Source organism: Vollenhovia emeryi, unplaced genomic scaffold (assembly GCF_000949405.1).
Source record: "Vollenhovia emeryi isolate VEMERY1.0 unplaced genomic scaffold, V.emery_V1.0 DF939636.1, whole genome shotgun sequence".
Taxonomy (NCBI): Eukaryota; Metazoa; Arthropoda; class Insecta; order Hymenoptera; family Formicidae; genus Vollenhovia; species Vollenhovia emeryi.
In genome coordinates this window covers 14,912-25,068 of record NW_011966730.1, presented here as the reverse complement: position 1 = coordinate 25,068, position 10,157 = coordinate 14,912, and the positions used below count along the sequence as shown (strand labels likewise).

Below are 10,157 nucleotides of genomic sequence, written 5' to 3'. Positions count from 1 at the left end.
GCATTCTTTAATTATGTAGAAGAATTTTGCATTTTTATAAAGCCAATTCAACAAAAATAGTTAATAAAAAATTTATGTACTAAAAGTAAGTAATATCTTGTATTCCTTTTCGTTTTTGACGATAAAATGGACCGTCCTACCCTTTATTTTTATGCGTACTTTAATAGTATACGAGAATTTTGCAATTTTATAAAGCCAATTCAAAGATTAGTTAAAATAAAAACATGTAGTAAAACAGAATGCTTTAGAATCTTTATTTAAATTTTAAGAATTTAAAATAAATTTTAATTTGGTGAAATATATTTAAAAATTTAGTAAAATTTATAGAAAATGGAGTTGATTAAGTTTGAAAAAATTATTCGAGCACAAAGATAAGTGTCTTTTCATACAAGTAGGTTTAATAATAATAAAAGGAAGCGATATAGATATTGGATGTACATTCGATCAATACCAGACACATGTGATGAGATAATGACATTTAATATCCCAATTCTCATACATTGATGTCAATATAAGAAATACGATTTCACTCGCTTTGTTCAATCTGATGCTAATTAGCAAACAACCGCTCTCCTAGTGATCAATTGACAATTACTTAGCGCTTCGCTCCAAAGTGTAGTCGTCTACAAAATTAGATGTCGATCACAGCCTATCCGAGACTTTGCCACTCATTATCCTCTCGTCGAATTAAACACAAAAATACCTAGTTAAACTCGAATTCCCTCGCATTCCTCACAAGAGAAATTGAATCGTAGTCTCTGGGATCTCAGTCTCGAGTTACTTGTTAAAGTATACAACCTCGTATACTGACTTTCTCTCTCTCTCTGCTATCTTTTCTCCACCAGCTTTACCAATTATACGCTTGTTCGTACAAATTATTATTCTAGCAATAAATATATTAGATCGCTTAGAACAACCTAGACGCGTTAGTCCATGTGCCATATGTATGTAATATAAATTATAAATACGACAAGCACAGGAAAATAATAATACGAAGAAATCCGATTAATCCATACGCCGATTTCTTCGTATTATTATTTTCCTGCTCGACTCCTCTCGCAAATTCTCTTTAGTTCACTGTAGCTGCCGCGACAGATGGTTGCGTTTTCTGATGTGTTGCTTGTAATAGGTCAGAACAGGAGTCCTTCGTCGTAGTAGGCGGCAGTTTTCTCAGCCTCTGACATGCTACCGGTTGTTGTAGAGCCGTCGTTTCGAAAGAATCCGCCTCGTTATCCATTTTAACATTCTGATGCCGGACACTACATTGGCAGGAGCTCGTATGATGGTGGTGCAATCGCGCGTAGCAGTCGCTACACACCCTTACGGGATTGTAGAGCTGCTCGCTAGGTAAGGGGGTAGAGTTCTCGGAGCAGTCGGCACAAAAAATCTTGCCACAGCATCTGTATATAATATAAAATGAGTTTAAGAATTACACAGCTAAACAAAAGAGAACCAAAGAAAAGAACATTCTTTTTTACAATGCTTAATGCAATTTTGTGCTCAAAAGTATTCTATAATTTAACAATTTTGAATCATTTAAAATTGTGATCGTGTCAAAAAGGAGCGTTGAAAAAGAATTTAGTATAACTATAACTATATGTATGATATATCGAAAACGTTATTTATCATTTTCTGTTTCACAATTAAAAAAATTATGAAAATTGCTAACTCTAAAAAATATTTAATATGTGCAAACTATGGCTTCTATAGCTGAATTCTGTAATTCGTTATGCAATGTTGTTGTTATTATATTGTTGCACGGGATTTTTACCACGTATTATACATATTATTATACCTGCACAACAACAATATAACGACGACACTGCACGAGTTACAAAATTTCAGCTACGAGACTCGCCACGGCTGTGTTAGAAATAGTGATGCCAAAGGCGAGAAATGACACGTTGAGAATTTCTTACGCGCTATTTATAAATAAAAAGATATTCGGTTGAAAAAAGTTTAGATTACGGTACACTTATAAAATTTTTCAAAACTTTTCCTCTTTTTTCCCTTAACAATTAATAAACCATAAAATGTATGAATTTAATACAAATTAAAGGTTGGTAGTCCGTTTATACAAGTTTATTTAAGATTATCTTAAGTATAAAATTTTTGGAAAGCTATCCTTTTCCTTTTCATTGATAGTCAATAAACATCTATAAGATGTGAATGTATAATAATATGACATCTATACATAGACCAAGCATTCCTATGTTTTTGCTATGGAGGAGGTGAAGCCTCGGAAGTTGCAGATAGAAATACTTAATTTGCATCTACCGTTTCTTTACTTTAATACATATGTATATAGCGACTTTGAATAATAATGTGCAAAAAGTAATTAACTAACAATTTAAAATTTAATATGTGAATTGATATGTGGATTGAGGGAGGTTTCAGGTTCGAATCCTGACCGAGGTAATATTTTTTCGCAATAAGATTTCTATCTCAATACAGGGAGGAGGGATATTGTATTAAGTGCTATTTATTAGCATTTTTAAATAATTAGAAAATTGCTCATCGATTTATAATACGTGAATTTGCTGACGATTTCACCTAACGAAAACCTGTGTTACGTCCGGCGCGCATGGTAGGTTGAAAAAACGGCATATGAATTCACATATTAAATTTAACATGATTAGACTACCTTCAGCTTACCCGAACCTAAGTAATGACTTGGCGTTCTCGTTTCTATTTGATTTATATCCTAAAGGTTCCTGATTTAACTTGTAAAATTTTTCGAAAAGATTGTACCGTGTTGATTGTGTAAATTGAAATTGTATTAGGAATAAAAAGAGAACTACACTAAATTATTTTCTTTTTCGAATATAAAAATTAGCCATTGATTAAATTGTTTTCTTATCACGCAAAATGCGTACCTGCAGTGATGTTTACGCCTACCAAGCCAGAATTCTGTATTACAACCCATGCATCGGGTCACGGCATGATCGGGCACCCATAAGGTAGGCGCGGGACCTAATTCTTCCACGGCTTCCCAGGACATATCTGACGGTAAAGATTCTCCGTGTTCCCCAGCGCTACCCACCGAATCAGGTAAGGAGCCCTGCAGGTCATTGCATACAATTTTGTTTTTACTGTATTGTATACACGTACACAAAGACCAGCCACCAACCAAAAGGCTCGACTTACTATGTCGTCGATACGGTCGGTATCTGCATTATGATTGCAAACTTGCTTGATTAGTGCCAATCTCGTTGTGTGCAATTCCTTTCTCAAAGCTTCTTCCTTAAGCTAGGAAAGTAATTAAGAGTTAAATAATTATAACAAAGGTAATTAAAAACAAGATCATCTCTCCTGTATATGTCACCAGATACTTTTAAGAAACATATTAGAAGTGTACAAAATACCAGTGACTGCTACTCAAGTACCTTATGTTCTACGATAATCTGTTGTATTCGCATTTGCACGTCGCAACATATGACAGGAAGACCGTCAACGTCGTCCAGCCAGTCAGGATTGTCTAGCACAACATCCTGATGGCTCGGAGAAGCCGGGCATATGCTACTGGGGGTTCTTGATATCAACGGAGCGCTGGCGTCACTCATATCACTACCTTCATTGTGATTGCGATTGCACGAAGAACAAACTACCTGTGCAGTAGTACCAGTTTCAATCCACGGTGAAACAATATCGTGCGACGAACTCGTACGTAGTCTATAAAAGTTTCAACAAACTTCATAAATATATGCTTAAAAATCTGGACACCATAAAGATATAAGAAAAATGTACACTTACATTTCTTTCTCTCCGTTCGTCACCGGAACGACGGAATCATTATTAGGTATCAAAGTGTCAGTGGAACTATCTACCGAAGGATTAGCAGGCGAGTCGCTGGATGTTTGAATAACGATATCTCGTTTTACTGTGGTTTCAGTTTCTGACAAGTTCTCGCTAACGGTTTCGTTCTTGTTGTCCATGTTCTTTGTATTCTTTTCATCTGCCTCAGTCTCAATCGCCAAAGAGTCAAATTTCCTGCGACAGAAGCGTATGAGAAAAATGTAAAAAACATGCCAGCTTATCGGCTCAAACTATATCGTTGATCGCATACTTTTCCATAGAAATACTCGGATCGCTACGCCTCCGATGCAGATAAGCCGCGTGATCGGGCGCGTGCATAAGGTCACCGTACGACCTCGTCTTTGTCATTTGTCCCTGAGGCTCCTCATTTTCACCACCCTCGAGGTCTATCACCGTCATTCTTTGCTTATCGTCTCTCATACCTAGCGACGATTCCATGGAACCTAGATAAACCTCGGACCATAGAACAAGATCGCGTACGTTACAGCTCGGCCATAATACCTAGAATAATATTAAAAAATCACCATTGTTTGAAAAAATCGTGCAAAATTTAAGTAGAATTGTATTGATCTTATGACACTTTGCCACGTACTTGATTCTTCAACGGCGAGTACAGATGATTTACAAACGCAGTCGAGTTGAGGAAACGCCAAACTGAAAACGTACGCTCGCGTATTCTCAGCTGTAACCTCTCCTGCCTGGTGTTGCACAAAAATGTGCCGAATAATTGCGAATACGTATGTTGGGCTAATTTTACCTGAAACATGAATATAGCAAATCACTCAGAAGTGATTTCTTCGACACATCTTCTCTTATTACTGTTGATATGCTCACTAGATATGCTGGCGACATTTGGAAACTACATTGAAATTGCAGGATTAACTGATGGACACAATCGAGCCACTGAAGAAATACCGGACAACGTTCATTGGGATCGTCACCGCCAATCATTTGACCACATCGATCCGCGAACTTGTGTCCGAAGTCTAACCATTCTCTCTCAACTAAAACTTGAAAGCCCTAAAATAAAGCAATAAAAATCAGAATGTTATAAAATTATATATAGAACGATACTGAGAGAAAGCACTTGGTCGTTTGTTGTTGTTCAAAAATGTTGTATACCTCCATAGTACGATAATATGGATCGAGTAGTATCTGGGCTAACGCGACAATTTGGGGAGTTCTGTCCCACCCATCGCTACAATGCACTAATACTGGACGACCGTCTCTCTCAATCGCGGATGCGACAGTGACCGCTGCCCGCAACAAACCCGACATATGCTGCAACCATCGTGTTCCTTCCAGCAAACTTAACCAACTGTAAAATTGGGTTGATAAGAAAATTCAGATAAAGAAGAATTTCAAGAACAAACGACATATAAATCTGAGAATAAACTCACTTTGGTTGATCCGCATCTGATGCGCAAAGCTGTCGCACCGCATGAAAACTCTTCCGTATTGAATGAATATTTGGCAAATTCATAAATTGTATGTCACAGCTCGGATAATACTCGGGACACTCGCAGCCACCGCCGCGTGCCCGATTTGCCACAGCGGTTGTGTACGATCTGGCATCAACAATTAAAACTTTCTGTAAAGAGAAAATTATTTATATAAAACGTGGGACAGAATTGTATGCCTAAATGATTTATACTAATATTTAATTCTCTTTTGTTCTCTTCTTCTTTTCATTTAATTTCTTATTACGACGCCTTTGGTAAATATAAAAATATCAACGGTAAATTATTTTTTTCTTACATTAAATTACATTGAAGTAAATTAATTTTCTACAATCAGTAAGAATGTTTCTCAGTGTTAAAAAATTAACATTAAAAACTCAAAGATTACTGAATTATAATTATTAATGTTGTGTACTTATTAATGCAGAATAATAAAAAGATGAGTGTTAAAGTATACTTCATTATTATTTAATAAAACTGCAATGAAGAAAAGAACCGCAAAAGTTTGAATTGGTCCGACTGGTTAAAATCCTCTTACTTTGGCAGCACTTGGCATCTCATCACCAGCGTCGGAATATGTAATAGGCGAATCTACGATAGTAGATTCACCTTTATCGTAGCTACACGCATCCGCAAGAGCTTTTAAAAGGTCTTCGTCCTCGGAACTTCTCCAGCCAAGCCAACCGACTTCTGGTTGACTACTGCGAGCTATCACGGCGCCATTATTCACGTGTCTAACAACCCACAATTGCAATAATAAGATAGATGACATTTATTACAAGTACTATTATATAAAAGAGAAAATAAAGACCTCCAGACGATAGCCGGAATTCTTCTGGAACTTCGAAATTTGGCAACAAATTCGAGGGTTTCGTCGGAAATGCAAGCGGGAACTAGAAGCTGCGGCGGATAGGATGGACACATCCTATAGTCCTTATTTATTTGGCTTATGCGCCATGTACCATGCAAATTAAATTTCAATCGCTCCACCTAGAATATATATATAATTTTATGTAGAGTAAAAATGTTTACAAACATTTAAGAAGCACTAGTCGATTTTTACCACCTCTACAACACCAAAACTTATATCTCGACGAAGATCTTTCAATCTACAGCAGCTAATAAATCCGAAAAAAACGGCTCACACTTTACAACTGTAATGATTTGCGTTGCGAGCGATCTTTATCCTTTGACTTTATATCTAAATTATATTTTATACTCTATTTATTTTATACACTGAAGATGGCCTAGAGAAAGGCCGAAACGTTTGTATTTTTATGTTTTAAATATATGAGAATTTTATCATTGTGACACTAACGTCTAGTCAAGGCTCTTAGCCCTTTTATTCATTGATTGATTTAAGAAGCAATCTTACCTCTGAATTAAAAGTAGCGATATAAGAACTGCTATCTTTTCCGAGCCTAGGATAATCTTTGCCATCTTCTATAGACCATGCATAGTATGCAAACGCAAAGATATCCTCTATACTTTTTCGCGGATAGGTCACTTTGTGCAATCGTTTGAACCACTCCAAACAGTGCTCGTTTGTGGTAAACGCACAACTGAAATATCAACATTTTTAATACAGTTTAATAATTTGGTACGTTCTTGACCGCCGTATAAATCTGTTATACGCAATGTTTAGTGAACTTAGAGGAGGAGCAGGTGACAAATTTCATATCTGTATGGACATAAAATGTATCTATATATTATAAATACCTCAAAGAACGTGCATCCTTGCATCCAATGTGCAAATAAAATATTTCCTTGACCTCCAATTGTTCGATAAGACCCAGAGGTATGTTGTAACATGTCTGACTTAGTTGTAAATAAAGCCTATAATTGGAAAGTGCCAGAACACCATCCGTTGTCCGCCCCAGTGCCACGACCGACTCTCCACTCAGTGGTGTAAACGGGATTGTCAGTGTTTCGTCCTCGCATTCAAAATGTGTGTGCTTAGGGAACAACTCCGAGGCATGTAAATGGCATATGGACTGCAAACTGGTTGGTTCTTCGGAACTCTCCATGTTTTCGTTCTACAACTTAAATTTATCCTTGATGTTAACTTAATAACATATACTATATTTATTTATTTTTATTTATGTATACACGTTAAGCTCTAATCTCTGAGTAGATTAAAAATGTTGACGGTCATTGTGTTATCTCTATCGTATTGTATCATTCTTTATATCAGTAATACAATCCAATCCAAAGTCAAACTTACTTAACACGAGCTAAGTGACTACCTGGTATCTCAAGTTAAAATGTTCTGGCTCCTGTAACAAAATGACAACTTGTAAAATATATTATCGTAATAACATATACTTTATCTCTATGCATAGTTTAAGGCCGATGGCAGGGAACGATCCGTAAACGCTTAAGACTGTCATAGATCGTAGATCTAATCTTAGTCGTAGACGTAAGGCAAGGCAGAGAGAAACTTGAGTCGTGAAAGTCTATTGTATACAACTCAAGTTTTTCTCTGCCTTGCCTTACGTCTACGACTAACAATAAGACAGTCTTAAGCGTTTACGAATCGCTCTCCGTCATCAACCTAACCTAATTTACATTGCCAGGAACTTTTGGTGCCGCTTTCGAAAATAATGACACCAATAAATTCCTTATCGCAATAAAGGCGAGAAGATACTCATTGATAATATTAAAAGATACGCTTTTAATTTTGTACTTATCCAAAATATTTAAATAATTTACAGTTCCACTCTATGGTTGTCGCACATTTATAATATTTCACATACAGTATGTACCAATGTTGATTACCAATTCCAATTAACTTTTTTCCATGTTATCACATAGGTGGGACTGTCCACAATTTAAAAAAAAACAGTAACTACGGTCTTCGAAATCTGAATACGATTATTCCATATCCTGACTGAAATAATACTCTTCACGATTTGTTTCTACAGGACGCTTAACTTATCAAATCGACTATCAAATTAATCAGGTATGCTATTTCTACTTCAGCGTTTCAGGCTATCGATGCACAGTTTGGTGTGTTGAAAAAAAGATGCGCACGCAAAATATATCAAGGTATCCACAATCAGATCTTATGGTTAAAATCGTCTTAAGCTGGTCTTATGTTGTTTTTTTTGTTTCTCCCTTTACAGGAACGCAGTAGACACTTTTGGTCGTTTGGCGTATACTCTACCCTTGGTGTTCCCGATTCTTACTATCTTCCCACGAGTTTTGTCTTCTTCTTGGTCCACCTTTGTGGCTACCTCACTTTCTTATTTTCTCTCGATTCTGCCTATTTCGACTACTCTCCTCTAAAGCGTCGTCTACAACACGTGGAGTAAGCTTGGCGCAAGAAGACTGGGTGAAGAGAGCTACTGCCCGTTTAAGAAAGCCGGAGTAAGGGCGTAAGCGAAACGAATTATTTGTATTTCTCACGCTTATTCTTACGCTTACGCTCTTAAATATAAGATCCGACTACAAATACCGTTCTAAGATCCACCGCATTAGGCGTTTCTTTACGTATTATTTGTGCCGCAAGTATTATTTCATTTTCAAACACCGAGCGCAGTGTCGCCCGTTTATTCTTTCGATTTCTACGCTCGCGCGATACTCTCCTTCTTATCGATGCCTGAATACATACGTTTGTCGCGGAAAAAAGTGCCACTTAACGCAGCCGAAATGGTAAACCTATTATTGCGTCTTCCTGTCTCTCGATCTACAGTTCGCGAGACAACGTCGAGCACGCATCGCGGCCGCGCGCGAACATTTCAGTTTGCTCCGCGTCTTCGCGACTCCTCGCCTCTCGCTCTTGTCATTGTGCAGCGGAGGGATAGCTCGGCGACATGTGTCAGCCTTGAGACGCGTATCGCATACGGTACGTAATTATTCGCCCTTTCTCTCTCTCTCTCTCTCTCTCTCTCTATCTCGAGAGAAAAAGAGACACACACGCGCACGCACACACAGAGTGTATAATTATTTACGATATTACATGAGTGTAGATTCGCTTTTTACTCACTTTTGAATTTTGAGATATCTCACACAACGGACACGCACGTAATTGTGTTCCAAGGATGTGTGAGTGTATATATATATATATATATATATACTCCTCTTTTTTCTCCTTTAGTCTCGCACGAAATTCACGAACCGAATGCTGCGGGACGCCACGCACTAACGACGCTGCCCCGCGACGCGGCGCATCGCCTTCACGGGCAGCACCGCGACGGAGGAGTGCCAGGAACGCGAATGTGTACAGGCGTAGGTTGAACGAGAACAGCAGGCGCTTGGTAGTGGTGGTGACTACGGCGACGATCAGTTCTCATTACTGCGGCTGGCAGCTCATAGCAGCATGCGCGGCTCCGTGTCGTCACACGCTTTATCGAAAGTCCAAACGTTCGTACCCACGTATGTATGTATGTACGTATACGTTCGCACTTCGCGAGGCCGAACGCGCAACCCCGTCGCGTTTGCATACAACCCGAGTCGCGGAAAGACGCAGCGATATCGATATCCTCGAAAATGAGAGTCTTCCGAGCTGAATCTGCGAAACTCAGGCGCAATCACACTTCAACATGAAAGCTGTATGCCAAGTAAACGTTCTAGAACATATGTATCTACCGATAGAACTAAAAATCTATAGCATACGTAACGTAAACTGTATTCAGTACTGCCAATGTCACATTCACAGTATAACCAGGGCTACGTTCAGAAACGTTATACCCGAATGCCCCAGTGTATCATTGGCCGCGTTCAGCAGACACAACGGGGGTGCGTTCTTTTAGGGTACTATTACATTTGTCGTACGACAAATGTAATAGTACCCTTAGGGTACTATTACATTTGTCGTACGACAAATTTTTCAAACGTGTCGATTGGCCGCTGAATAGAAAGTTTCTAGATACTCAAGAA

General features: G+C 38.1%; 1 protein-coding gene across 3 annotated transcripts; it reads right to left on the bottom strand.

Moving 5' to 3' along the window:
• Positions 1–459: 459 nt before the first annotated feature.
• On the bottom strand, positions 460–10,023 carry LOC105557064 (myotubularin-related protein 3). Of its 3 annotated transcripts, none has more exons than XM_012004208.1 (16): positions 9,265–10,023; positions 7,501–7,552; positions 6,996–7,318; positions 6,652–6,838; positions 6,088–6,266; positions 5,815–6,010; positions 5,217–5,407; positions 4,939–5,134; positions 4,651–4,836; positions 4,492–4,573; positions 4,067–4,295; positions 3,754–3,990; positions 3,387–3,672; positions 3,148–3,249; positions 2,877–3,061; positions 460–1,400 (listed from the first exon to the last, which is right to left on the bottom strand). In XM_012004208.1, exons 3-16 carry the CDS (start codon positions 7,301–7,303, stop codon positions 1,070–1,072), a joined length of 2,895 nt encoding a protein of 964 aa, XP_011859598.1. In that variant the 5' UTR covers positions 7,304–7,318; positions 7,501–7,552; positions 9,265–10,023; the 3' UTR covers positions 460–1,069. The 3 variants fall into 3 exon arrangements, with proteins under 3 accessions (XP_011859598.1, XP_011859597.1, XP_011859596.1); XM_012004207.1 differs by having other exon boundaries at positions 4,067–4,317; positions 4,409–4,573; positions 6,996–7,312; XM_012004206.1 differs by having other exon boundaries at positions 4,067–4,317; positions 4,409–4,573; positions 9,265–10,022.
• Positions 10,024–10,157: the final 134 nt, after the last annotated feature.